The 27,578-nt window shown below is 44.3% G+C and overlaps 1 protein-coding gene across 4 annotated transcripts in view; it reads right to left on the minus strand.

The window, feature by feature from the left end:
- sptan1 (spectrin alpha, non-erythrocytic 1) overlaps positions 1–27,578 on the minus strand; it is a 35,686-nt gene that overhangs the window by 4,157 nt on the left and 3,951 nt on the right. The window contains exons 2-44 of one of the 4 annotated variants that reach the window (XM_034709505.1): positions 18,143–18,379; positions 17,931–18,056; positions 17,387–17,527; positions 16,475–16,755; positions 16,232–16,376; positions 15,869–16,023; positions 15,592–15,727; positions 15,377–15,478; positions 14,775–15,023; positions 14,605–14,682; positions 14,360–14,515; positions 13,844–14,048; positions 13,577–13,758; positions 13,256–13,499; positions 12,899–13,021; positions 12,596–12,813; positions 12,419–12,511; positions 11,880–12,014; positions 11,552–11,700; positions 9,912–10,110; positions 8,830–8,934; positions 8,710–8,742; positions 8,568–8,603; positions 7,221–7,268; positions 6,579–6,670; positions 6,202–6,346; positions 5,915–6,096; positions 5,721–5,820; positions 5,171–5,368; positions 4,842–5,092; positions 4,440–4,602; positions 3,917–3,931; positions 3,083–3,214; positions 2,590–2,727; positions 2,388–2,492; positions 1,850–2,058; positions 1,648–1,768; positions 1,309–1,430; positions 999–1,131; positions 808–906; positions 556–715; positions 315–391; positions 16–225 (exon numbers count right to left, since the gene is read on the minus strand). In XM_034709505.1, coding sequence (XP_034565396.1) covers positions 16–225; positions 315–391; positions 556–715; positions 808–906; positions 999–1,131; positions 1,309–1,430; positions 1,648–1,768; positions 1,850–2,058; positions 2,388–2,492; positions 2,590–2,727; positions 3,083–3,214; positions 3,917–3,931; positions 4,440–4,602; positions 4,842–5,092; positions 5,171–5,368; positions 5,721–5,820; positions 5,915–6,096; positions 6,202–6,346; positions 6,579–6,670; positions 7,221–7,268; positions 8,568–8,603; positions 8,710–8,742; positions 8,830–8,934; positions 9,912–10,110; positions 11,552–11,700; positions 11,880–12,014; positions 12,419–12,511; positions 12,596–12,813; positions 12,899–13,021; positions 13,256–13,499; positions 13,577–13,758; positions 13,844–14,048; positions 14,360–14,515; positions 14,605–14,682; positions 14,775–15,023; positions 15,377–15,478; positions 15,592–15,727; positions 15,869–16,023; positions 16,232–16,376; positions 16,475–16,755; positions 17,387–17,527; positions 17,931–18,056; positions 18,143–18,376 — 6,225 coding nt within the window. In that variant the 5' untranslated portion in view covers positions 18,377–18,379. The remainder of the gene's footprint in view (positions 1–15; positions 226–314; positions 392–555; positions 716–807; positions 907–998; positions 1,132–1,308; positions 1,431–1,647; positions 1,769–1,849; positions 2,059–2,387; positions 2,493–2,589; positions 2,728–3,082; positions 3,215–3,916; positions 3,932–4,439; positions 4,603–4,841; positions 5,093–5,170; positions 5,369–5,720; positions 5,821–5,914; positions 6,097–6,201; positions 6,347–6,578; positions 6,671–7,220; positions 7,269–8,567; positions 8,604–8,709; positions 8,743–8,829; positions 8,935–9,911; positions 10,111–11,551; positions 11,701–11,879; positions 12,015–12,418; positions 12,512–12,595; positions 12,814–12,898; positions 13,022–13,255; positions 13,500–13,576; positions 13,759–13,843; positions 14,049–14,359; positions 14,516–14,604; positions 14,683–14,774; positions 15,024–15,376; positions 15,479–15,591; positions 15,728–15,868; positions 16,024–16,231; positions 16,377–16,474; positions 16,756–17,386; positions 17,528–17,930; positions 18,057–18,142; positions 18,380–27,578) is intronic. The other 3 variants (XM_034709508.1, XM_034709507.1, XM_034709509.1) reach the window with 3 other exon arrangements.

The raw sequence follows: 27,578 nt of genomic DNA on the forward strand, positions 1-27,578 counted from the left end.
GTCTGTCCTGGTCACCTTTCTGAAGTGGTCCTGAGCCTCCAGCAGCTTCTTCTTGCGTGCTGCAGAGTTGGACAGCAGATGATTCCAGCGCTTTATCAGGGCAGCGTGACGAGCCTCGATGGCCTTTGATTGGACGTGCTGGGCGGCGAGCAGCTGGTCCTTCAGGGCCGTGATGTTGGTGATTCCCTCCTGCTGGAAGGCCTGCAGACCGGCATCGAACGTCTCCTGCAGACGGACACAGATAGAGGGATGTTTAGAAAGAGGAGTGAGAGGTGCAGATGAAGAACAGGAGGATGTGTGAGGGGAGGACGGACCTGTTTGGTGAGCAGAGTCTGAACAGAGGAGAGGTCTCTGCCGTAGTCGTCTGTCTTCAGGCTGTTCTCCTTCTCGCCTGAACACAAGAACACATCGACAGTTAAACAAACTAAATCAAACTCTCAAAGTCTTGTTGTGTTGTAGACAAAAGATAAAACACAGAGATTCATTTCTGCACAAAGTCTTTCTGCAGGTTTGTCTCTCTCATGGAAGAGGATGAGTGTGTCTGTGCGTTCTTACCGATCCAGGACTCGACCACATCGGCCTTCCAGTTGAACTGCAGGAAGGCGGAGTTCTCGTCCAGCTTGGCCTTCCTCTGAGCGGCGGCTCTCTCCAGCTCCGACACTTTCCCTCGCAGAGCGGCCATCTTAGCGCTGATGTTGTCCACGTGATGGTTGTTCTGTTGGAAACACACAAACCATCATCAGTAACGTTAGCGTCTGTGGTTTCTCCTGCACAGATTAACTCAGGCGATGATGTCGTGATTCATACCTTCTTGATGAGCTCCTCTCCATTAGCGCACACGTCGTTCACTCGGTCTCGGTGCACGGTGAAGTCCGTTTCAAAGGCTTCATGCTTCTTCAACAGGCCCTGCTCAACACAAAGGATTCCTCACAGTCAGTGAAACTCTTCATCACAGCTGCACTGTAATGATGATGATGAGTCACTGATTCTTGTTTCACCTGCACAGCGGCCAGCGTGTCTCCATAGTCCTCGCTTCCCACCAGATTCAACTTCTCATTAATCCAAGCTTCTTCTTCTTCCACATTCGCCACAAACTGCTGGTACTCCAGCGACTCCTCCAGCCTCTTTCCCCTGAGAGCAAACACACACACATCACACACACATTTACACACCTGCTTCATCATCTTTATGTCTGTGTGTGTGTGTGTGTGTGTGTGTGTGTGTGTGTGTGTGTGTGTGTGTGTGTGTTTGTGTGTGTGTGTGTGTGTGTGTGTGTGTGTGTGTTCAAGGCTGCAGAGTGTGTCCTACCTCGCTCCAGATAAGTCTTTGAGTTCCTTCCAGTGGTCGACAAACTGGGCGAGCCTCTGCTGGATCTCCTCCTGACCGATGGTGTTATCATCGGACAGTTTCTTCCCGGTGTCCAGCACCGACTGAAAACACAACATATGATCAATGAACACGACATGGTTTACAGAGGAGGAGGTCTGAATGTAGACCACACAGAGGACTAACAGGAGACTACAAACTACGGTTACTTTGCAAAACTCGACTTTAGTCTGAGATGCATTCAGGGGTCGGACTGATCAAGTCCCTTCTGGAGGACCCGACACAGCTGCCCTCTCTGCAGTGACTCTATGATACTCATACCTGGATAGCCGGCTCGTGGGCTCCCAGCTCGGCCTCCAGTCTCTTGTGTTTCTTCCTCAGATTCTGTACTCCTGTCAAATCACGTCCGTAGTCCTCCGAACTCACAAGCAGCTTCTTCTCTCTGTGTGGGATCAGGGCAGGAAGGTTAGATTCAGTCTCTGATCGCGTGGTGAGTTAGAAACTAAATCAGAAGCAGACTCACTTGATCCACGATTCTTCATCATCCAGGTCCCTGAAGAACTGGTGCAGGCGGTGGGACTCGTTGAGTTTTGCGCGGCGGCCTGCAGCCATGCTCTTGATTTTGGTGAAACGTCCGTTGACGGCGTCACGTTTGTCCTTCACCAGCGAGGTGTCGAAGGCATTGCTGCCCATCAGGCTGTCGGCCTGACCATTCAGATCCTTCAGACGGTCCTGAGGAGAGAGAGAGGAGGTCAGAGGGGGACAGGCTTTAAGACTTCTTGATAAGACTTATTGATCCATGAATATTTGGAATGTATATATTTTAATGCTGATCTTTGACACCATGTCTGCACGGTAATGTCAGTAAATGACCCAGATTACAGACTCAGAGAGAATCATGTGAGGTCGGCTTAATTCTAAAAATCTGATCCCCTTAAACGGACCTGTATTGGATATCTAAATGTAGTTACAAAGACCTGATCAAGCTGGACTGAACTTCAGAAGACCAGAAGGATCAGTCATGATAAATAAACAGAGATTAGATTTGTCTTCCTTCAAACCTCGTGTGCAGAGATATCGGCCTCCAGCAGCTGGTGCTTCTTCAGCAGGTTGTTGACTGAAGCCAGATCTTTGCCGTAGTCCTCAGAGGCGAGCAGAGCCTCCACCTGGAGAACGACAAACATGTATCAGACAGGAGATCACCTCAGAGCTGAAACACACACACACAGACACAGAGTGTGTTTTCACCCTGAAGGTCCTCACCTCAGAGAGCCAGAAGTCAAAGTCCTTGATGCCCGTGTTGAAGTTCTGCTGTTTGTTGGCCTCCTTTAGTTTCTGACTCTTCTCTGCAGATTTGTTGACGAGGAACTGCCACTGCTCGTCCAGAGCGTTCAGACGGACCTGGAGGGAGATCAGGACAGAGTCAGCCTTCAAAGTGCAGACTGAGCATGTGCAGAAGGGAGCCTTTGTTTTACATGTGATGCATTAAGGACGCAAAGTGAGGGAAAGATCTCAACAGGATACAACAGAAACTTTTTACTTTTGAATCAGTGGACAGTTAAAATAAAGCTTGCACTGCTCAGTGAATTTGATCTGACATGAAGTCCAGCTTAATATCAGAACTATCTGGACAAGATAGCTGCTTTACAAACATGCACTGGATCTGAACTTAACTCGTATGTTAAAGAAGCTGCAGAGTATTTAGACATCAGTCATAAACTTTAACTGTATTTTCATGCAGACATGATAAGCATACCTTCACGGCGTCCTCGCTGCCTGCACACGCTCCTCTCTGGATCAGAGCATTACCGGTGTCGATGACTCCACGGATTCGGTCAGCGTTGGCGTGCAGCTCGGCCTCGAACGCCTGATGTTTCTGATGTTTGCTCTGAGGCGGGGAGGACGGACAGAGTTTAGAACCACGCAGAGGAACACGTCCTCAAATGTGCAGAAGTGTCCTTTAAACATTCAGCAGAGCTCATACTTACAGTCCAAGCAAAAGCTGAAATTAAATCAAGTTTGAGCGATGATGGAATTAAACAAAGACTTCAACATGAAACACGACAACGTGTCCGACGTGGACAGACAGGCAGACAACACGTGGAAGAACTAAACACGGAGGTGTGGACGACAACATCTGGAACAAACCTGAGGGAGGACTCACTTCAGAGCTGCTTCATGTTTTTATCTGGTTTTATTTATAGCTCACGATTGTACTGACTGAATACCTCTGGAGCAGAATTCTTCCACTGTTTTAGTTTAATTTAGAAGAGTTTGTGAATGAAACACGGGAAGCAGCTTCAAAGATCACTCCCCTCAAGAACTGAACATAAAAATGGAAGCCACGCCCAGCGACGAGTCGATGACAAACTAACTTCAACAAATGATGAAAACAGAAACGAGGCAAACTCTGAGATGAACAAAAATTAAACCCAGGGATGAAAAAGAAGCCGCACTGATCGAGCTAATGAGGGACAAACTGAAGATGGACTCGCTCTACGTGGTGTCTACACACACACAGCACAGACGTGGACACACACGAGGATAACCTGCTCGAGTGTTAGTCAGCTGACACACTACACACACTTACCAGCAGCTTGGACAGCTATAATAAAAATAAAACAGTGGGAGAGAGAGTTCAGTCCGACTTCAGACGGGACACAGGGAGGGAGTTCACACAGTTAAAGATCAGTCAATGCAACAAGACGAAACAGATTAGACTTTGTATTATAGGAAACACTGAAGACTCAACAACTCTGACTTCAATCATCAGTTAAAGATTCAGTTCTATTATCTATAACGGGAGGACATCTGTCTAGCAGTTTATAATTTTATTCTAAGTCTCTTTGTTGTGTATTTTATAAAACATCAGATTTGTGCAGATTCAGACTCAAGACGGCCTAACCTGTCTTTATTTCTCCACAGCTCTAAAGCATTGAATCATTCTGATCTAGTTCCTCCTCTGAGACTGTGAGCTCACTTTGAAGAAGCTGAAACCTGAGAATATATTTTGTAGCTTAAAATTTATCGACTCCACTATCCCCCTCACGTTTAATCCCCTCCTCTTAATCTACCCGGGTCTCTCTGGGAGTCTGCTACAGCTCAATGCGTACCTGGATGTTGGTGGGGTCCTTGTAGGACTCATCGGTTGCAGTCTGCAGCTTCTCGCTGATCCAGGCTTCGATCTCGTCCACGTCTCTGCTGAACTGCTGCAGAGTCTGAGACTCTCCCAGCTTGGAGCGCTTCTCGATCATCTGAGTCTTCAGACGACGCCACCTGAGAAACAAAAGGATTGAGACGGGGTCAGACTGAAGCGTGTCTCTTATTTCCAAACAGCTGCTGCCTCTCGTTTGGTTTCCTGATTATTAAATGTCAGTATGCACTTTTCTCCTAACGCCTTTGAGACTGTTAAAAGAAAGAAAGCCAGAAATGTACTGAAAAAGTTACTGGATTCAGTCTGATTCCAGTAAAATGGTGCTGGTGAAGTTAAATATAAAGCGTGCAGGTGTCTCTACCTGTCCAGGACTTCCTGACGGCGGTTTAAGATCTCAGGTTTGGCGTAATGGTCGGCTCCAATCAGCTGATCTGCAAAGGACTGCAGAGCGGCGATCTTCTCCTCCTGCACATTGATGGCTTTGTCGAAGTCTTCGTGTTTCTTGATGAGAGCCTCCACACTGTCCAGAGAGTCTCCTTTGTCATCGCTGGCGAGGAACGCTTCACGAGCCGCCATCCAGTTCTCAGCCTGCTCGCAGTCTCTGTTGAAGAGCTGAAGGATACAAACACAAGAGTGAGCGGATGTCAAGGAGAGATGTTTCTGTCTCATTGTGTCGCAACACTTCCTTACCTGCAGCTCCAGACACTGGTCCAGCATCATGCGGCGCTGCACCCAGGCCTTCTCCAGGTCGGCACGCTCGCTGTCCAGAGCTTCAAGCTTCTGCTGGATCTCAGGGCTGGCGTAGTGGCCGCGCACCAGCAGCTGCTGCCCGAACTGCTCGAAGGCCTGGAAGGTTCCTGCACGGGCATCGATCTCTGTGCGGTGCTCCTGGAGGCGGGAAAGATAACAAAAAACAAGAGTTAAAGGTTAAATCAGATATCTTTGTTTTAATAAGATAAAAAACATTTGAGACTTTAATTCAGAAGTAGCATGTAAGAGGGTGTATCCGTTTTCTTCTAACGAAAATCACAGATCCCACCACAGAGAGAGATCAAAGTCTTGAGGGTTTCTGAGCAAATCTGATGCAGATACGTTGAACCTGTGAGGAGCTGTACCTCAAAGAGTAGACGCTACACTTTTACTGTCACCTGTGCTTTGATTGCACAAAATATTAGAGCCCTAGGAGGATTTAAGACGACTATCAGATTATTTATGAGGGTGGTAAGAATGAATTCCGTACCTGGTGTCTTTCCAGAAGAGCCTCAGCTCCGGTCACATCTTTGGCAAGCTCCTCTGAGGACACCAGCCCTCGGATGCCGTTAATCCAGGACATCAGATCTCTGCGTGCACATGAAGAATAAACCTGAGCATGCATTTCCTCTATGTGTGTTTCATTTTACTCCATGTCGTTCCATTTGGCTGTTTCCTCCTCACCTGAAGTCAGACAGGAAGCGCTGCAGGTCATGGGAGTTGCCCAGTTTGTCCTTGCGCTGGTCAGCTCGTCCCACCAGGCTGCTCCACGCCGTGTTCAGCTCTGTGCATTTCTCCTGGATGTCATCCACGGCCTCGGGGTGAGACTGGATCAGACGCTCTGCGGTCTCCCCAAGAGAGTTAACCTAGATGAAGAAGGAGGAGGAAATAAAAGCAGGCGTTTAATTTCTGAGAAGCACTGGATGTGGAGCAGCTTTCCTCTCGTTTCAGTCTCTTAAAGATGATCGGACCTTGTCGCCCAGGGCAGCCAGGTCTCTCTCGAAGCCTTCATGTTTGCGCTGCAGAGCCTGAACACTGGCCAGGTCGTGTCCGTAGTTGTCGGTGTTGAGGGCCTGGTTCTTCTCCTCGATCCACTCTTTGGTTTCATCAGCGTCCCTGAAGAGGAAACAACAGACCGAGGCTTTAAATTCTCTTGAGCCTGCTTTGCTTAAATCTTAAAGTGAGGAACTGCTATCGTCATAATTTTTATTTCGTTGCTGGGCAGCTGCACAGAAACAGGACTTTGTGCAGGATTCCAGATTTATATCTCTTTTTAAAGCTGCAAAACGCATCTTAAGAGTGCAGCACTGAAGATGTTTTAATGTGATCCTGAGCGTTTGTTCCGTACCTGTGGAAGCGCTGCACCTCGTGGGCACTCCCCAGCATGTTGCTTCTCTCTTCAGCGAGCTGCTGCAGGGACCTCCAGCGATTATTCAGCTCCTAAAACAACCAGCATCATTTACAATCAACTTTTAAAGGATTTGCTCAACCCTGCAGATTTTGTTCTTTTAGTTGTGATGTCAAAATTTGCTCTGATTTGCAGGATGTGAACTAAACTCAGCTGAAATTAAAGGACTGTGAGGTCAGGTGATCGTAGACATCATGATTTTAAGGTGGGGCGGAGGATGCTACTATATATACTGAGCTTAAATCTGCAACATGTGCTGGTCGTGTGATCATTTGCAGAGTGGGATTGTCGTGCACACAGTGAGGGACAAACAGATGCAGGTAATTGATGGGTTGAGATGCACGGGAGGAACAGAACAGGGACAAATAAAACAACAAAAAGGATGCTGTGGACGTAAGTCACACTACAGTCAACACTATGAGAGATAACACGATGCACACTACATCTGAATACTCCTGAGTTAGACTCTACAGACGACAGACGACACGGGTCATGTGACATCAAAAGGACGATGGGTTAGTGACTGATCACGATGCAGGACAGGGAGGAGAGGGGAGGTCCGGTTTGACTAGTCACTCTTACCTTGATAGTATTAAAGTTAGCCGTGGTTTGTACAGCCAAGCGTACATTCTATATTCAAAGTGAACAAACATGGCAGACAGAAGGGAGGAGGACAAAAAAGAGAGAAACACCACACCAGTCAAGAGTTATGGAAACTCCCAGGACTCGTCTTGGTCCTTTCCCAAGACTCAGAACAAACCGAGATGTAGTAATCACTGCAACCATGACGAGAGACGAAGCATCTCCGAGCTCTGAGTTATGATGAGTCCACAGAATACTGGAGATGATTGAGACATCTGACAGGCAGTCTCATCAATGTCTAATCATATAAGCTGTTTTCAAACCAAAAGAGAAGAGAGCTTCTGCCTAAACTGGTCCTAACACGCCTGACCACGGAGGAGTTTGAGTTTATTAACGATGAATAAACACAATAAGGACATATTCATCCTCCCAGGCTCTATCATCCTGTAGGTGCACACAGCTCGGTTCATTTCCTCTCTTGAGTCCTGAGTCTGATCTAAGCTCTGTTTTTAAGTTACACCTTCCCTGAGCTCCCCTGTCTCATAGGTTCCTCTGGATCTCTGCTACTGTGGACGTGCCAGACTCCAGCTGCTACAACTAGTTCTATCCGTCTCTCCACTATCATCTCTCTCTCTTTTCATCTCCCTCTATCCCTCTCTCCAACATGGCCTCAGCAGATGTGTGTCTAACATGAGTCTGGTCCTGCTGGAGGTTTCTGCCTGTTAAAGGAAGTTTGTCCTTGCCACTGTAACTTGCTAAATGCTGCAAAGTGCTCTGCTGGTGGTGGATTAAGATGAGATCAGACTGAGTCCTGTCTGTAAGATGGGACTGGATCTTATTCGGTCTTGATGTTGGGTCTTTGTTAATAATAGAACATAGAGTGCGGTCTAGACCTGCTCTGTTTGGAAAGAGTCTTCAGATTTGAAGCTTTACAAATAAAGAAATTCATGATTTGTCTGGTCTTACTTAATTCTGAGGAGACAACAACTGTTATTTAGACAGACTGAGCTAAACCAGCTTTCTGTTTTCAAACTAAACTCAACCTCACTTGACTTCAGTCTCCTGAAACATGTTGGCATGTCTCTGATCTTTAAATTCCTTACGTGTGTTATCACAACATGCCTTCCTTTTGGTCTGAGCACACCTTTATCAGGCATGATTGCAGTTTATTCCCAAAGTGACACAGCAGCACCAAACATCAACCCAATGCTGAACAGTCATGCACAGTTTCAGTATCTGATCAAGATCGACGGGCTGTCAAATCTTTGCAGTTGATGCATTTTGTTTTACATGACACAGATGAATGCTTGAATGTGTCCTCTGAGGGCTGATAGTGATGGAGCTTACCTTCCAGGGAGACGCAGTCTTTGAATCAGCTTCATCCTGTTTTAAAGAATAAGGTTTCTGTTAGTTTTTCAGGTGATTGGTATTAAATGTTGAATCTTGAATAAGAAGTGAAATGTGTTTAATTCATAGAAAAGTTAACAACCTTGCCAGGAGCAGAACCCAGCAGCTCTTGTTGCTGCATAAAGAGAAAATAAGATCTACATTAATCACTGTTAAAAAATGGAGGGGTCTCGTATCGTGATATCAGGGAGGTGGAGCTTACCTGAGCCTGAACCATGGGAGCTTCCTCGGCCATCAGACCTTCAGACTCCAGCTCAGAAGCCACCTTGTTGATGTCCCTCAGACGAGACTCGTTGGCCTTCAGATCCTGGAGGAAAATAAATATCACAGCATAAATGAAGGTTCAAGAAAAACATGAAGAGGGGCAAGAAAGCTGACACAAGAAGACATGATGACACAAGTTTAAGACTCTGGATCATACACACAGGACATGACAGTGCACCAAAAGTGAAGCTAAAACACTAAGAGGCTCCAGCATAGGACATAAACCCTGCCTCCTCCATGTTAACAGCTGGGACATGAGTTGAATTATATTTTAATAAATAAATGTTTGTCAAACATTGCTTCTGTCATTATAGTAAGTTCTTATCATGCTGATTTATGTCTCAGTGTTCATGTTTCTGACTCGTTTACTTTGAATTAGTTATTGATGATATAAAAAGAGGGATAAAGCAGGATCAGTTGAGATCTGACTCTTCTTTAGAATGTGACTTTTCTCTCTGAATTCTGAAATCAAAGACAGCGTTCTAGAATGTTTTCTTTGATCTCAAAGACAGAATTCTAGAATGTTTTCTTTGATCTTAAAAACATAATTCTAGAATGTTGTCTTTGATCTTAAAGGCAGAATTCTAGAATGTTTTCTTTGATCTCAAAGACAGAATTCTAGAATGTTGTCTTTGATCTTAAAGGCAGAATTCTAGAATGTTGTCTTTGATCTTAAAGACAGAATTCTAGAATGTTGTCTTTGATCTTAAAGGCAGAATTCTAGAATGTTGTCTTTGATCTTAAAGACAGAATTCTAGAATGTTGTCTTTGATCTTAAAGGCAGAATTCTAGAATGTTGTCTTTGATCTTAAAGGCAGAATTCTAGAATGTTGTCTTTGATCTTAAAAACAGAATTCTAGAACGTTGTCTTTGATCTTAAAAACAGAATTCTAGAACGTTGTCTTTGATCTTAAAAACAGAATTCTAGAATGTTGCGGGAGCTGTAGTTTTTTCTTAACTTAACTTAGAATCAGGACAGTGTGTGAGTTGAGCTTTATGTGTCTCAGGTTGGAAAATTACCTTCTGGAAGTCGTCAAACTTCTTCTGCAGGACCTCGACCTGCTCCAGGTCGGACCCGACCTCCTCGTTGGTGAGGGCGCCCTCCTTCTCGTTGATCCACTGCTGCAGCTCGTTAGCCTCACGGAACAGCATGAACTTCTTGCAGCTCTTCTCCAGCATGTCCTTACGCTTCTCTCCAAGCTCCAACAGAGTGCCATACCTGGAGAAGAGTTACAGATTATAATCAGACTGATGGAGGTTTGAAGACTTAGAGACGCTTCATTCTCCTTTAAACACAGCTCATTTTTAAAGATTAAAAATGGTTGCTGATGAGGATGATGTGATACCTGACCTTTATGAGTTTGCAGAATCAGAATTATCTAAATATTTAGAAACAGCTGGAGATATTCTCTGCTGGGCCCAAACATTTACACTCTGCTTCTCGACTTCAAAACATGTAAAAATGTTTTCTTTCTACCTGAATTTTTCTGAATCCAGCCGTAAGTTGTTAAGTCGTAAGAGATTATGCGTCCCGGAGATCAGGTAACCCTGACGTCATGCTTTATTCACTGGTGGGAGAATTTCCACTCTCAGCAGCCTGATCTGAGTGCTGAAAACTGACTCAGGGGTTCTAAAAGGAAAGGACTGAGACAAGCTGGAGGAAATTCAGGGAGTCAGATATTAAGGGATTTCTACTTCTGCACATTAGAAAGGCTGGAAAGATCAGGAAGAGGACCTCAAGATCCTGCACAGAGCATTTATGTTGCTGAGACATCAGAGCAGGAATAAAAGGCTCAGACTGTTCTGTCAATCCGGTCTCTCCTTCTTTTTAAATCTAGTTTAATTTAATTAATATGTTTTGTATTATTTTTTTATAATTGTTTTATTTTATTTATTTAATTAATATATTTATTAACTATTGTATTTATTTATTTATTTATTATTTTACATATCTACTTATCTATTGTTAATCTTAACATATTTCATTTGAAATAGACACTGAAACGCTGATATATCCTTTTCAATCAGGCCTCTTGGAGCCTCTGGGATCCGAAGATTTGAACATAAAGAGATCATTTCTCTGATTAGCACCTTGATCCTTCAACAATGAGATGCAAACATGGATCCAAACCCAAAGAAAAGCTCATGATATGACAGAAATCAGGCATTTTCATCCATAAGCAAGCTGGTAAAACAAAGGATGTTAAAGCTGTGGACTGAAGGCGCTTCTATCCCCGTGTCGGATAGAAGACGAGGGTGAGGAACACGACATGGAGGGTTCTGAGGGTTTGGAGGGACGTACGGCTGAGGATGGTATTGAGTTTATCACGATCACAACACGCAGAGAGTCGCTGGTTCCTACTCACAGCTCTTCCACCTGCTTCATGCGCACTGACACACTGCAGGCCTCCTTGGTGACAAGCCTGCTCAGCGCGAGGCGAGCGCACAGCGACACAAGATTAAAGTTGTTACACACAGCGAGAGGAAAGCAGAGGAAACACAGAGAGGCCGAGGGCGAGACCGTTAGTGAGTAGAAAACATGATTAGAGAGGAGAAGAGAAGAGGAGAGACTCAACAATGAGGAGGAGAAGTTACAGCAGGAGAGGAGGAAGTGGTTATTAAATAAAAGAGATTACAGAGGGTGTGACGTGGGCTCTTACTGGTTATCAATCTGGTCCTGACGCAGAGCGATGCTGCCGTGCTCATCCAGAAGGTTCTCCCTGGATGAGGACTGGGTGGGGTCCAGCTTCTTCACGTACGCAGCAGGAACGAAGCCCTGACGGTCGTTCACTTCCACCTTCCACCAGTCCTACAGCGGGGAGGAGAGGAGAAGTGTCAGTGAGGGATGTTCATATGAATCATTATTCTTATTCCTCTGCATCAAAGAGATCTTTGTTCATTAAGACATTTTATTTACAGACATATATTTTAAAAAAGCAGTAAATTCTGTTCATGCTGTGTCACACTAAGCAGGTTCTTCCTCTGTACCTTGTTGGTGCTGTTCAGCAGCGTGAGAATGTCTCCCTTCTTCATGGTGACCTCACGCGGACTCTTCTCCTGGTAGTCGTACAGAGCCAGGACCAGCTCCTTCCCGGTCTCGTCATCGGTTGGTGCCACTTGTTGCTGTTAGAAAAAAACATTTTGAGACACTTTGACTTTGAATATTTGCAAAAGTGATTTAAGACATAACTGTGAACTGAAATCCCCCCTAATGGAGCTGAAAACCTAGATTTCTTTTTTCAATTAATGAAGATCCTTATATTCCTCCTTTCCAACCAATAAGAAGTGGAGCAAATGTTCATCACACCACATATTCAAACTAAATCATCCGTCTTACATAGTTTAAGTTTTGTCAGTAATCAATGACTAGTCAACTATCAAAATTGTCATAAGTTGCAGCCCTACCTCTACTTCTATTTATGCTGCCTGATAATAATTATAATAACACAACATTTAGAGAAAAAATACCTTTACAAAAGATATGAAAAGATTCCTAATAGAAGAAATAAAGTGGGTTCAGGTTTTACCCTGCAGGACTGAGCCTGTTCCTTCAGAGACTGGATGCTGCTGCCGTAGGCGCTCAGGTCAGACATCAGGGCCTCGTGTTTCTTCAGCAGAGCCTGTGAAGAGAAACCGTTCAGCTGATCTGCTTTCATCACATGAGGACATTAATGAGAGACATGTGGAGTAAGTGTTTCATGCACCTCAGCAGAGTCCTCATCTTTGCCGTAGTCCGGGCTCCCCACAATGGGCTCCTTCTCCCTCATCCAGGACTCTGCCTCGTTGGCGTCGGCGAAGTACTGCTGAGCCTGCAGGGAGTCCTCTAGGTCCTGTCTCCTCTGAGACGCTTTCCCCTTCAGAGTGTCCCAGCGACCGTGAAGTTCAGCCAGCTTAGCTTTCACTTCCTCTCCAGCAAAGTGTCCTGAGAGCGAGGAGGACTAATGATCAGTCTGAAAGTTCAGATACAGATTCAATGAAACAAACACAGTTTAAAATGAGACGAGTACCTTCCTCCACCATGGCCTCTCCTTTCTGTGACACGGCCTTGATCCGGGGCTCATGTCCGGTGATCTCAGCCTGCAGGGCCTGGTGCTTCTTCAGCAGGTTCTGGACACCGATCAGGTCTTTACCTGAGAGAGAAACACAATGTGAGACATTGTTAATGCTTCAACCAGCTGAGGGATCACACCATTTTGGACTTCTAGCCCACACTCATCTCGTCTCTATAAACTTAAAAGCAAACGTCTCACTCAAGACTTCAAACAGAAAGGCTCCCTTGTGTATCTAAGGACTTTGCTGACTGCGCTCTATTCTCCTGGAGTCCTCTTTCATGTCTCTAAAGCCGTGACTCCACTCAGTCTCACCTCTGTTAGTGGAGGCAGCGATGGGCTCCTTCTCTCTGATCCACGTCTCCTCGTCCTCCACGTCTCTGAACAGCTGCTGCAGTCTCAGAGAGTCGGACAGTTTCTGTTTGCGTGCGGCCATCGGCTCACGGAGCGCCTCGTACCGAACCACCAAGGCTTCTTTCTTTTTACTGATGTTGTCGGCGTCAAAGTGTCCGGCGTCCTGGAACTGGTGGGCTTGGATTGTGATGCCATCGATACGATCCTGAAAGACGAGATGTTATTGTTTACTCTGTTGTTAAAGAAACACCTGAAGTGATTCTTTCATGATATATGTCTGACCTGGTGAGCAGCCACGTCGGCCTCAAGCAGAGCATGTTTCTTCTGCAGGTTCTGGACGCTGGTCAGGTCTTTCCCGTAGTCGTCTGAGGCCAGGTGACCTTCGACCTCGTACAGCCACAGCTCGATGTCCTCCACGTTCCTGTTGAACTGCTGCTGCTGGTTGGCTTCACGCAGCTTGATGCCTAAACGAGACAATATCTGATTAGACATCGATTCCTTCTCCGTAACACATTGTTGTGGAGCGACGAGCGTTTCCTGCAGCAGCACCTTTGAGCTCTGTGGCCTCCAGCAGCTTCTTCCACTGCGAGCTGACCTCCTCCATGCGGCCGGCCACCTCATCGGAGGCGTAATGTTTCCCATCCAGCAGCTCCTGGCCGGACTTCTGCAGAGCGTCGATGCGGCTCTGGTTGGCTGACAGCTCGGCTTCGAAGGCCTGGTGTTTCTGCACCTTGCCCTGGAGGTTGGAGGGATCCTGTTTCCAGAGAGGAGAGGGAGAGCAGGGGTTAAAAAAGGAACTGGCAGCCTTACAAACACCTCTCACAATAAGAATCAAGGAAATATAAAACCAGAGACCCAAATATGTTTTTGAAAAATCTTCTGGAATAGGTGCCGCTAAATTATGTTTTAAAAGACCTCAGAAGAGACACTTGTACTTAATTTCTTCTTGTTGTTAAAGTTTCGAAGTCCAAGTTTGTCTTTCTCTCTGCAGAACCTCATTTATTCTGAGTATCTGACATAGTTTTGATTTTACTTCAGATAAAGAGCAATCATTAATCTATCTACCTTGTAGGCTTCATCAGTGGCAGTCTTCATCTTCTCGTTGATCCAGCTCTTGAGCTCATCAGAGTCTCTGAAGAACTGCTGCAGGTGGAAAGAGTCCTCCAGGGCGGCGCGGCGAGACTGAGCGCGCTCGTGCAGGGCGTTGCGGCGGCTGAGAAGCTAAAGATGTGCAAAGAAGAAGAGAGGACGTAAGATTTCAGGTCAGCTGCATTTATGTTCACTGCTCAGATTTAAAGTTAAACACTTACAGCATCTCTGCGCGTGGCCACGTCCTCTTTGGCGTAGTGGTTGTTCTGGATAAGTTTGGTGGCGAATTCATCCAAGGCCTGAAGACGACAGATACAGTTAAAGTGAATCCTTTCTAAGAAAAACTCTGAAGTGTGACGTGTTTATCACTGGAGTTATAAATATAACTTACAGTGATCTTCTCCTCCTGAGCGCTCAGAGACTTCTCAAAGTCCTCATGCTTCTTCAGCAGAGCCTCCACGCTGTCCAGAGAGTCACCCAGGTCTTCATTCAGGAGGAAAGCCTCCTGTTTGCTCATCCAGTTGTCGACCTGCTCCGTGTCCCTGTAGAAGAGCTGCAGGTCCATGCACTGCTCGTACTGCTGCCTGCGGACCTCCCACAGCTCCAGCAGAGACTCCTTCTCCTCGGACAGGATGCCAAGCTGCATAGAAAACATGAGAATGTTAAAACAACCAATGAGACAGTGAAACTGTCAATCTATCAAATCGTTTATTTTCTAGACTCTGCTTATTTTTTCTGAAAAATTGCATCTTTTTTAATTTTCTGAATGACACATTTGTCATTAGATTGTATATTCATGTGATGCATGGTATAATCTTTCTTTAAATTTAATTTAGGTGTAAGACTTTCATCCACATTTATGCAAATTTCAAAATATTGCTTGGTTTCAGTTTTCCAAGTCTCCTTTTTGAGACAAAATGCAGCGATTCTGTCCATGCAGAACTTTTAGAATCACAAGAAGAAAGTAGGGTCCTGCTGCTCTCACAGTTTTACCTTCTCCTTGACCTCATCAGAGGCGTAGTGTCCAGTGTTGAGCAGGGCCTGGCCAGCTTCATCGGTGGCTCTGAAGCTGTCCTCGTGGGCGTCGATCTCTCCCTGAGACGCAGAACGGCAAAATGAAACACCTTCATTTTGTTTTTCAGGTCTTACAGATCCCACAGTTGCATCATAACAAACTCAAAGATAGTCTAACTTTATGGACAGTGTACCTTGTGTTCCTGGTGGCGGTCTAGCAGAGCCTCGGCTCCAGCCACGTCATTGGCCAGTTCGTCAGCGTTGATCAGAGCCTTCATCTCCGTCACCCAGCTGGTCAGATCCCTGAAGTCAGCGGTGAAGCGCTGCAGCCTGAAGACAGACACAAGGGGGCAGGAGTGAGCAGTCTGTACAGTACACACCCTGAGCTAACATCTGCAGTAAATCAAACTCGATACGGCTCAGCTGATAAAAGGTTGACGGTGCATCACTCTGCTGCGGCTAAAACTCTACCTGTAGGAGTCGTTGAGGCGAGCGTGGCGCTCGGCAGCCAGAGTGCGGATCTGTTCCCAGTTGGTGATGAGCTCATCCTTCTTCAGGTGGATCTGGGAGGCGTTTTGAGGATGTGTCTGCTGCAGGCGCTCTGCATCACCGCCCAGAGTGTTGACCTGATGGAGGAAGAGGAAGGAAGACGCTAAAAAAATCTGAGTATACAGAACTCTTTCAGAAAACAAGTCTCCTTCTCAGGAGACGTTTTCCTCAATCTCTAGTTTCAAGTCTTCTTCAACACAGCAGGATGTTCATTTAGTATGGTGGTCCCATTTAGAGTCATTTAGCTGTTCCTTATAGACAGTGATATTTAAAGCATGTCCTTACCTTATCTTCTAGAGCAGCCAGGTCTCTCTCCAGACCCTCGTGTTTACGTAGCAGAGCCTGCACGCTGGCCAGATCCCGACCAAAGTCATCAGAGGCCATAAGCTGCTCCTTCTCCTTGATCCAGCTGATGGTCTCGTCTACATCCCTGTGGATCAAAACAAACACGCAAGTTTGCATTAACATCCCCTCTGAGTCTCTATATTCTCTGTATGTTATCTTACTCTGGGTGATATCAGCTCTTACCTGTTGAAGCGCTGCACCTCAGCCGCCCCGAACAGCTTCCCCTGCCTCTGCTGGGCGAGACCCTTCAGGCGTTGCCAGGCCGTGTTCACCTCCTCCTGCTTGCGTACGATGAGCTCGGCCTCGGGGTGAGACTCCTGGATGAGTTTGGCGGCCAGCTGGTTTACCTCGTTCACGCGCTCTTCGTGAGCAGCCAGGTCGGTCTGGAACTCCTCAAACTTCTTCTGCAGGACCTCCACGTGCTCCAAGTCCTGACCCAGCTCTTCAGAGGTGGCCATGGCCTCCTAAAAGTGGAGAGGTTAACATGTCAGATAATGAATCTGTCTTTAAAGGGTTAGATATTAGTTATTTATATACAGCTATTTATGTTAAAGCTCCTGGCTTTTGCAAACTTGACAAACTTAACCTCGTTTTTCTTCCTCATTCGATTACTTAGCTTCCAGTTATCATGAACTTTGAACTAGGAGAGCAATACTTCCCCTACTTGTGTTAGACCTCATTCTAAAGTTTATTTCTGATTGTGTGGAACTAGAACAGGGAGCTAACAGACTAATATTTGTTACCTGACTCCATTAAAACACAACATATAACCCAGAGGCCATGATTAACAACCTCAATCACACTGAGTTGAGTCACTTTTTGCAAAAACTAGCATAACTGGGAGCTACGAAAGTTGTTGATGTCGCTTATGCTTGCTTTAACTCAAACATTAAACCTTCAGATGACCTTATGCATGACTGTAACTTCAAAAAAGAGATGATTTTCTACATTTTTATTGTTATTTTTTGCAGGTCCTCTTGGAATTTGCTCCCTAAAGATAACAAAAAGCTTTGACGCCTAAATCAAACCGTAAAGATCAAAACATACTGTAAAAACTGCTCAATCGATTTGAGAATGTCGAGATGTTAGCAGTACCTTGTCATTGATCCAGTCCATGGCATCCTCGCACTCACGCAGGTACTGCACCAGCTTCTGGGCCTGCAGCAGACGCATGCCCTTCTCCTTAGTCCTCATCAGCAGGAGGTCCCACAGACGGTGCAGCTCCTCCAGACGAGTCTAGAGCACGGGAGGAAGAGGAGTTACCACACTGATGCAAAGAGGTGACACAGGTTGGCGAACATAAGAAATGAAGGAGAGGGTAAACATCCATGCTCTAACGGAAGATCTGTCTCCAAAAGTACCACCAGGAAACAGAAAGCATCATTTCCTGTTTAAGTTTATAAGTATAAGAGGAAGGTTTCACTCGTTGCAAAGAGCTACATCAGGAAGTTTCACCGCACTCAAGATTCAAACTCTGTCCACAGCACCTACTTTGATATACTCCGCCATATTGTGACTTGTAACTATGGGTCTCTGCTGTGTCCGGTAAGGCGTGAAGGACTGGATCACATCAAGCTGGTTAAAGGTGGATGAAGTGTGCATGTAACAGTGACTGCATGTTAATGATTGTTGGTCTTACTCGAATGGTCTCAGAGGAGAAGTGTCCCTCGGTGATCATGAGGTTTCCAGTCTCGTCCAGTTTGATGATGGCCCCGGAGTTGGCCTGAACTTCAGCTTCGAAGGCCTGGTGTTTCTGCAGCTTACCCTGGAGAGAGAAAGAAAGTCTCATGACCAACTTCCAGATCAATAAAAGCTCACACAGAGAGAGACCTCAAACCCCCGCTGACGTACCTGCAGGTTGGAGGGGTCCTTGTAGTTCTCATCAGATGCGATCTGCAGCTTCTCCTGGATCCACTTCTCCAGCTCGTCTGCGTCACGGCGGAAGAACTGAAAGCGGTAAGAGTCCTCCAGCTTCTGCCGGCGCATCATCGACAGGTCTTTGAAGCGCCGGTAGCGGTCCAGCACCTGCTGCCGGCGCTCCTGGATGTCTTCGGCTGTCTCCAGCACTTTGCCTGAGGCGTCCATTCTCTGAAAACAGATAAATAACACCCATCATCAGACCTAGGTTTTATCATCAACTGGTTTAAACTGCATAAGGAAAAAGCAGCTGCTTATATCTATTTATTGCCACTTCACCCCCCATCCTTAGGCTGAAGTCATTATCATGCAAAGTTAAAAAAACTTAGAAGGCAAGCCGCGGAGTGTGCAGTTAAGTTCCTTGTGCTGCATCTATTTGAAGATATGTGCATTATTGATGACATCAAAGAGAGCACCTGCAGCAGAGTGGGCGTCTCTCACAGCTACACAAAACTCACACCCTCTTCAGGAGAAAACCAAACCACATCAGCAGATCTATGCAGTCAACAAGGTCATCATTTTCAGCATGTACTCTGGACATTGTCTCATGATGATTCAGAGACATCACCTGACTCTTTCAGCAGAGGTTAACTTCACAAGCTCATCCCAGGTGCTGCTGGCCCTGCTGTCTTTGCCATCGCTCAGACTTTGTGCAAGTAAATTCTGCATTTTATAACTGGTCCATAACGTGGTCCATAACTATTACTGTCTAACTCTGCAGAAGTGAAGCTACTGTATTCATTAATATGTCGACCTCCCAGTGGTGTTAAGCTGTGCCTGCAGTCCCTCTGTTTAGAGGTAAATTGGCTGTTTAGTGCGAGCATGCCCAGCGTAAGTGATGGTTAAGCGATATGAGGTTTCAGACGTGTAAATATGGACTCATCTCTGATCATTGTTTTAATAAATGTATTTAATTTTCTTTTTACTTTATCTTATTTTAAATTTTTCTTTCTAACTTTATATATTTCATTAATTTTACTGTATTGATTTCATTGTATTTTTAAGTATTTTTTATGATGTCTTATTATTTTACCCTTCTCTGTTGTTTTCTTTGTCTCTGTACTTTGTGAAGCACTTTGGACTGCATGTTTGTATGTATGAAAGGTGCTATGAATAAAGTTGAGTTGATTTATTATATGCATCATTACTTTAATTTTCTTATTTTATTTATTTATTTATTTTTCTTTAAACTGTATAGTATCTATTTCAGACGTTTCTATTATTTTAATTGTTTTATTTATTAATTAAACTATTTCTATTTAATTTAATTCTTATATATTTATTCATTTAAATTTTTTTAATTTCCTTTTAACTTTTCTCTTTTAAACTATGAACTTAATTTTATTTTAATTAATTTAATGAAATTATTGTGCATGAGATCTGTCTCTTAGTTTTATAAAAAAGTTTAAAAAACAAAACTATTGTCCTTTTTAGAAAACGTATATCTTTAATTATGAATTAAACTTTATTTATTTTATGATAATAAATGTTTTTTTATTTTGTATATATTTATTAAAACATATTTAATTGCATATTTTCATTTAAGTAATTTAAGAGTCTAATAAAATGTTCAAAGAAACAACAAATTGTCTATATCAAGACCGTATGCTTCTTGGCTCAAACTTTTTTGCAGGCTGAAAGAACAGGACTGTTTGTCTAAACAACTCCCCCCCCCCCCGTTCCCCCATCCTGTCTCTGGCTGAGCAGTCAAAGGGGCCAGCAGCTGAAATGCCAAAGAGGGGTGGGGGGGGGGGCGGAAATTCCACACGCATGCGAACAGTAACCAGGCTTCACTTCACAAAGAGAGCACTGCAGTCAGCTCCTCTGAACTGTGAGAAATGTCTGGACTGCAACCTCACTGATCTGTATTCATGTTGAGGAATCAGGGAATGAATCGAGGAAGTCGACGACCCTGAGGCTGGGGAGTTTGAGCGTAGTTGGTAGTTCAGAACTGATCAGGTTTGTTATTGATCTGTCTGACCAAACCAAGGTCAACCAAAACCCAGGCCGAGGGCGGGGGTCTACCAGACGTGAAAGGGTTTTTGTCGATGCTGCAGACAGCGATACACAAAGAGATGGATGGATGGGAGAGAGAGAGAGAGTGCTGGTCCAGGTCTACGCTCAATGGGAGGATTAGTGGAGTCAGCAGTGTGGAGCTTTTTAACTGGAGCCAGAGCGCAGAGACGCTTTGGTCCCCAGAGAGACATTAGCTTTTCCAGACAAGCATGTGAGCCTCCAAACACACACACAAACACACAAACACACAAACACACAAACACACAAACACACACACACAAACGGCAGTATCACTACAGTAATGCCTGAAAAAGTGACCGTCCAGGATGTGATCCAGCTCCCCTCCCCCATCCCCGAACATGTCCCAGTTCACAGAGAGCTTAAATCATCTCAGGGATTTGGAGCGACCTCAGCCTCGTTCTGATGGAGGCTAAACAGGACAGGCTCCACAGAACAGGCTGATTTTATTATTCCCATCAGAAGTAATCTCTCTGTTAGTCTGACATTTACAACCTAATCACTGAGGAAGAGACACAGCTGACCTTTGTAAAGCCTCAACAAAACACTGAAACAGTCTCATTATTAAATATGAGGATGCAGACGAACAGCTTCCACATGAGGAGCATGAGGTCTGGATGCAGAGGGCATCGCATGTGAGCAGCCATTGCAGCTGTGTTGGATGAAGAGAGATGAAGCCGATGCAGAAGTGTTAAAAACTGCAGTTCCTTGAGTGTCCACTAGAGGCTAGCTGCAGAAACACTGGAAACCACATACAAACCCATTCAAAGAAGACGATCTTTAAAATAAACATGTTTACAGCCTGGTTCAAAAAACAGTTTAGTCTGAGTAACTCATTTCTCTATCAGCACACACTGTACTGGGTGGATTTATTATAACTCAATATTTTTAAAGATATTATATGTCCGATTTTTGTCCAATTAAGGGCGTGGCTGACTTGATTGAAAGGTGGGCACCCTGTAGCTGTTAGCGAGTAGGTTAAAGACCCGCCTCTTTACCTGACACTAGCTCCACAGAAGTTAGGTTGAGTTCTGCATTTCCAATATGGCACCTGCCGATGATCAGCTTCAGAAACAGATGGATGATGTCACGGAGACTACGACCCATTTATTATACAGGATATGGTTTTAACGTATGATGACAGTCACAAAAATGTCCTGTTTTCACAGTTTATGGTTTCACGTTTATGTTTATTCGAGTGCTGCTCCTTGCATTTTTCTCAACTCTCCATCAAACCTAAACTTCTACACCTCTTTATTCACCTGAGTCCCCTCTTTACCAAAAAATGTAAGCTCCAATTATTTACGAGGAATTAAAACACATAAGACCTTGAGTCAAAAATTTCCTTGTTGAGTTAGCAGGGACACAAGCTGAGCTAAAGCTAGCAGCCTTCATTATCAGGGACACCTCCTCATTCCTGTCTAAGTGATACCTTTGTGACCACACCATAATTATTTGAGCGGTTTAATCTGCCGTACTGCTCCTTTAATGCTCGGTGCACAATGATGCAGGGATACTAGCTACACGTCTTCTGACTCATCATCTCCACGTCCCACAATTCAAATCTTCTACATTTAAGTGGCGTCTCTGCATGAAGAACAAGTCTACATTAGAGCAGCGTCACTTGCAGCTCCGTGCCGTCTCTAAAAACAGCTCTGTAAATGAAGATAGCAGCGTGGTCCATCTTGTATCAGCAGATAACAGCCTCCCTCTCTCAAACTCACTGCTGCCTCTGAGGGCTTTCTGCAGCTAACGCCCACACACTGATATCAGGCTGTCAGCCTCTGCTCCACTGAAAGCTGCAGTTATACAACTCACACTGCTCTTTTTAAGGCATGTTTAAAATGTAATAAAAAAGGGAGTCGGAGCTGCATGTGACTGTCACAGTCATCGCCGTTCATAGTCCAAATACCTGCTTTTACAGGCAACACAAAGGTGCTCTCACTGTTAACCCTTTCTGTTTGAAATAATCAGGAATGTTTCCCTCTTTAAAGCCTGAATCTGTAACCTCACCGTGTAAAAACAGCATGTTTGTCAGTGGAGATGTGCTTTAAATGAGAGACATTAAACACTTTAAGAGCAGCAGCCTGATAACGGTTGATTGCTGGTGAATGCAAATGCGACAGTTCAGGAAAGGAGATAAAAAGGCTTTAAATTCTTGCAGGTTGTAATTCTATAAAGATTGAGTTGCTTTAACTACTTTAAAATGATCAGAAATCAAATATAGGTGCCTTAATAACTCAAAAAAATCTGCAAAAGTTCATATAAAAAAGCAGTTTTAAAGATTTCTCTGTTTACAAAAATACTTTTTTTTGCAATGATCTGCATCATCAGATTGAAAGGAATGGGCATCTAAATGGGCTGTATGGGAAATCAAAGGGGTGCAAGAATAACTCCCTATTGTCTTTAAAATCAATGACAATAAGTAGTCAGTTACGCCATCACATGCTTCCAGTTCAGGTTCAGATGTAACATCCTTTCAGGAGCTAGATTATTAGGAAGTGAGTCCTCTGTCGTCTTTACTATCTCTGCTGAAAGGTGCTTACGTAAAACAGCAACCTGGAAGCAACAGGTGAATAAAATAAAGTAAATCAGACGCTGTGTGGATGCAACACCATCATGTCCTAAAGCTTCTTTAGTTTGGCATTTCACCATCATGCTGCACAAAGGACGTTAGTTGTTTGTACCACAGACCTTTCTAATTATGAGGGTGATGCAGTAGTGTTTGAAGAAAGAGATGTTTTTTAAGCTTCAAACAAAGATGTTGAACTTAAAAGCTGAACGCTAAATGAGAGCCGTTAAGTAATCATGCAAATAATAATATATGCGCTTATTTGCATTTTTGCTTAACTTATACACGCTCTTGTGATGTATTGTAGTTTTCATTGTAACGATATAATAATGTTTCCATCTGTTGTTATTTATCTTTATCGTTTGTAGTTAACTCTGTTCTGACCTGCCAGGGACGACGGATGAAAATTAACCATATGGCATATTTACTTGAATGAAAAATGAAAAATGTTCATTCATATGCACTGTCCCTTTAAATAAATAAATAGTTGTCTGAAAAGTCGATTTATTGTTGTAATAACTAATGATTGATCAACTCTAAAAATAAATTTTGGTTGCAGCCCTAAAAAACAGACTGATTGCAGTATTTTTTGAATTATACAATTTTAATAAAATGACTTGCATTGTGAGGGAATGATCATTTCACATTAATATTTTTGTATGTCCGTAAGTAGACTAATAGGATGTACGTAATGAGCCTGTATGATGCAGGAAAAACATGCAACGTGCAATGACTCCTTTTCAGTGAGCAATAATGAAATGATGCAATATATAAGATAAGATAATAAGATAAGATAATCCTTTAATAAGCTAATACTCAGTTTTTTTATGTCAACTCTCTGAAATCCAACATAAATCCAAAAAGCTGTTTTCTTTTCGCCACTTAAGTGAACCTAGTAAATCTGCAGGAGCTAGTTAAGCTTCATCTGACTGCTTCAAAATGATGTGAAAGCATAAATATTACACCTCCATCCAACACGCCAAGTGTTCACCTGCTGAGTGAGATAGCATTGCTTATTTTAAATTAAATAATTCATCTTACTTAAAGCGATAAATCCAGACTCTTTGAATACGTTTATTGCAAATGCTCACATGTGGATAATGATGGAACTGCAGTTAATCTTGCAGGTGAGAGCTTCTCTGCAGACCTACAGTGATTCATCATGACGCAGTTCCTCACATTTTACCTTTAAAACATTCTTTCTAATCTTTCACTTTGCACTTCACCGTGATGAGATTTTAATTATGTTTCCATGAACTCTGCAGCCCTTTAATCTTTTATGTACATTCTGTAAGAGCTCCTGCATGAACGGATGTTTTCAGAGACTCTGTGTGCTGTAGATCCTGTTCTGACTGTGAGTGATGAGAGAAACCTGCAAAGAGATAACACACAGGAGAGTGTGGGAGGATGAACGCAGGCTAATGGTTATCAATGTAGCTTATTATAATGATTGCTCATAGATCACAGTCATCTAGATGCTTCTAAAGAGAGCTGAACATCCTCCCTGATGGAATAACATCTGATATGAAAACATCTCAGGGGTGGAGCGGAGCTAAATCAATAACTCACAATGACCTTCCCAAAACCCCCGAGAAGTCCGGAGAGAAGTGGATGAAGTCATTCGTTTAGCAGCTCCATGTTTCTGTGACAACCATCTGCAAACATAAGCCGGGGTCGTACTGAATGACGCCACGCTGGGAGGATGGAAGCTGGAGGAATTTGCAGGAAATGGGAGAGTCTCATGACACAATGCAACATATTTCCCCAATGAGGGAGAGGGGAAGGAGGGCGATACGATGGTTATGTAAGTGCGATAATCCAGCTGTTTATTTTCCTCAAATTTAACTCTGTACGACCTTCAGGTGGAGGAGGGAGATTATCAAAGTAGACTATTGGACGAATGCATGATGTACGAGGTATACTGTCAATGGAAGCAGCTTCTACAAGATTTCTTCCGCAAGTCAAGCAGGGATTTTCTTCCACTTTTTTCTGTCTGACATATTTTGGGGTGTAACCGCTGACGCAGAGCACACTGTAATAGTTACAAGATCATCTCTAGGGGCAAATACGGTCCATCAAAGTGTGTCCACAGGCTCAATTTGTTATTCCAAGAGTCTGACAACATTACAGAAAGGATCCCTGCAGAGAGAGAGCTTTTAAATGTGCACTGGATAAGAAAACACTAACGCCACACAACAACACAAACAAACTAAGCTCACAGGTTCCGGTTCATCCAAAGGACTGAGCTGACCCTGAAAGGAAGAGCATCACGCCTTTCCTGCAACAAAAGAAACATCAGGGAAACAGCCAGGATGTTCAGCGTGACATGAAGCCAACCAAAAGGACTGAAAATCAGACAACTGCAAGAGAAAACCACATCAAGAAATGAAGCCGATTCAGAAGTGTCATAAACAGCAGTTCCTTGAGCATCCACTTGAAGCTGGCTGCAGAAACACCAGAAACCACATACACACCCATTCAAAGAGCCAATCTTTACAGCAGAAATAAACATGTTTACAGCCTGGTACAAAAAATGTTCATGTCTGAATAGCTCATGTCTCTATCAGCAGTTTAGAAGACGTTAACCTTGTGAGTTTTACCCAAATAAGGGCGTGGCTGACTAATAGGCAGGAACACTGTAGCTGTTAGCGAGGAGGCTAAAGGCCCGCCTCTTTACCGCACACTAAAGGCTGATTTATACTTCTGCGTCGCCCCTACGCAGCAGGGGCTGATGCGGACATGAGCCCCACATACTTGTGCGTCGATGTGTCCGTGTTGCGCAGCAATTCTCCTCCGAAACGCTTGAGGGCAGTGTGGTCTCTCTGATAGCCGGTCGCCTGCTTCCCGTCCTGCTACGATCTTGGTTTACTTTTCTACATCGATTCAGAGCGTGTTATGTTAATCTACAGCTGATACATGTTGCTGTTTATCATACAGACATGATTACATGAAGAATAGAGAGGAGGAGATGAAATACACGGCCGATGTGTGGCCGATGTCCGGGATCCCGGAAGTGCTGTGAATGCGGGAAAGACAAAGCCGTCGAGCGGACCAATCACAGAGCTTGCGGTCCGCGTTGGCTCTACGCGTAGTTACATTTGGAGGAGGTGCACGTCAGCTACGTGCGTAGGCCTCTGCGTAGGTACGGGAGCTACGCGGACCTACGGCGTAGGCTACGCCGTAGATTTGACGCAGAAGTATAAATCAGCCTTAAGCCGACAGAAGTTAGGTTGAGTTCAGCCGCCGCCGATTGGCTTCATAACAGCGCTTCAGAAACAGACGGTTGACGTCACGGAGACGTCGTCCATTTATTATACAGGATATGGTCTGAGGTCATCTACTAAGCTTGGGATAGGACGTGAATTTTGAAAGCTCAAATATTCGTTCTTTTATAAAAAATCGTAGAGTCAATGCGAATATAATTGCATTTTGAAAGTATCATATTCATTGTTTTTATCGGTGCCTGGTTGTAATACAGCATTCCCGCCTGACAGTGGCTATAAAGCGTCTAAAAGCTGTTTGCTAACCGTATCAAATAACAGAAGAAGAATGCTAACTGCCTTAAATAGCGAAAGAAGTTGAAAACATTAAAACAACAGTCGCTGGAAATACGTGTCTAGTTGCGTGAAATTAAGAAACGGAAATAATCGCAGAGACTGAGCATGGCTGCGAAACTTAAACATACACAGCATGCTGCTGCATCACAGAAACACTAACATAAAGGTCGAGACAGACGCCGCTAGTGCCCGCTACTAGCTGCACCTCGTCCCACTCGATTACAAATAATCGCGAAATAGATGCCGCTGATTATTGAAGAGTATTTTGGCTTTATATGCTCATCCCTAATACCAGCGTCAGTTAAGTGAGGCTGTAGAGATCAGGAAGAGGACCCAGAGGACGGGGAACCGGGATGAGAGGGCCTGGGGTGATGTCTTAAGACTGTCGCACAACAGTAGGACGACCACACCTCTACAAATCAGCTGACAGACAACGTCACAACATCATGTGACTCTCCTGAGGAAGACTGCAGGAAGTTTATAGTCGAAATATGTCAAGGTGAAAAAGAAACGAAGAATTGCAGCGGCAGATTCATGTTTTGGCTTCATAGAGAATAATTTAACCTTCACAACAAGGTCTACCTCTGGGATTCTGTCTTTAATTTTGTTGGAAGCGTCATTAATAATCTGAGCCCGTCAGAGGAAAGTACAGAGACGTTTGGAGGATGTTCTTTAAATCAACTTGTTTGGATTATGCTGCAGAAATCACGCCTGGTTTCACCTCTGCTGACTCGAGCAATCTCCTGGAATGACTTCTCAATCCTAGCCCATCATCCAGACACCCAGATACATACAGATTCGGCCCAGGTTAAAGTATTTCTCTTCAATGAATACCCGAGGAAATGACTTTGCATAACAGCAACAGCCTCAGCAGACACAATCCATTAACATCAGCTGAGTCCTGCCTGCAGCAGACGACACAGGCCAGGGTCTGATCCATTAAAGTCGCCTTCACTCTCTGCTCCTGTCAGCAACAAGGGGACACGCTCAGTGTGTCCTGAAATGCATCACGTAGGTTCAGATGCACCTTGAATTTTTTTATGAAAAAGGATGCCACATCAAACAAAAACATGCAGAGAAATCAATGTATTTCCTCACTGGTTTTAAAAAGAGTGATATGTGAGGACAGAACGCACTCAAAAAGCATGCACAGTGTTCCTCAGAGGAGCTTACCCAGTCCTGTAATGTCATCAAACAATCCATGTTC

Source organism: Notolabrus celidotus, chromosome 19, assembly GCF_009762535.1.
Source record: "Notolabrus celidotus isolate fNotCel1 chromosome 19, fNotCel1.pri, whole genome shotgun sequence".
Taxonomy (NCBI): domain Eukaryota; kingdom Metazoa; phylum Chordata; class Actinopteri; order Labriformes; family Labridae; genus Notolabrus; species Notolabrus celidotus.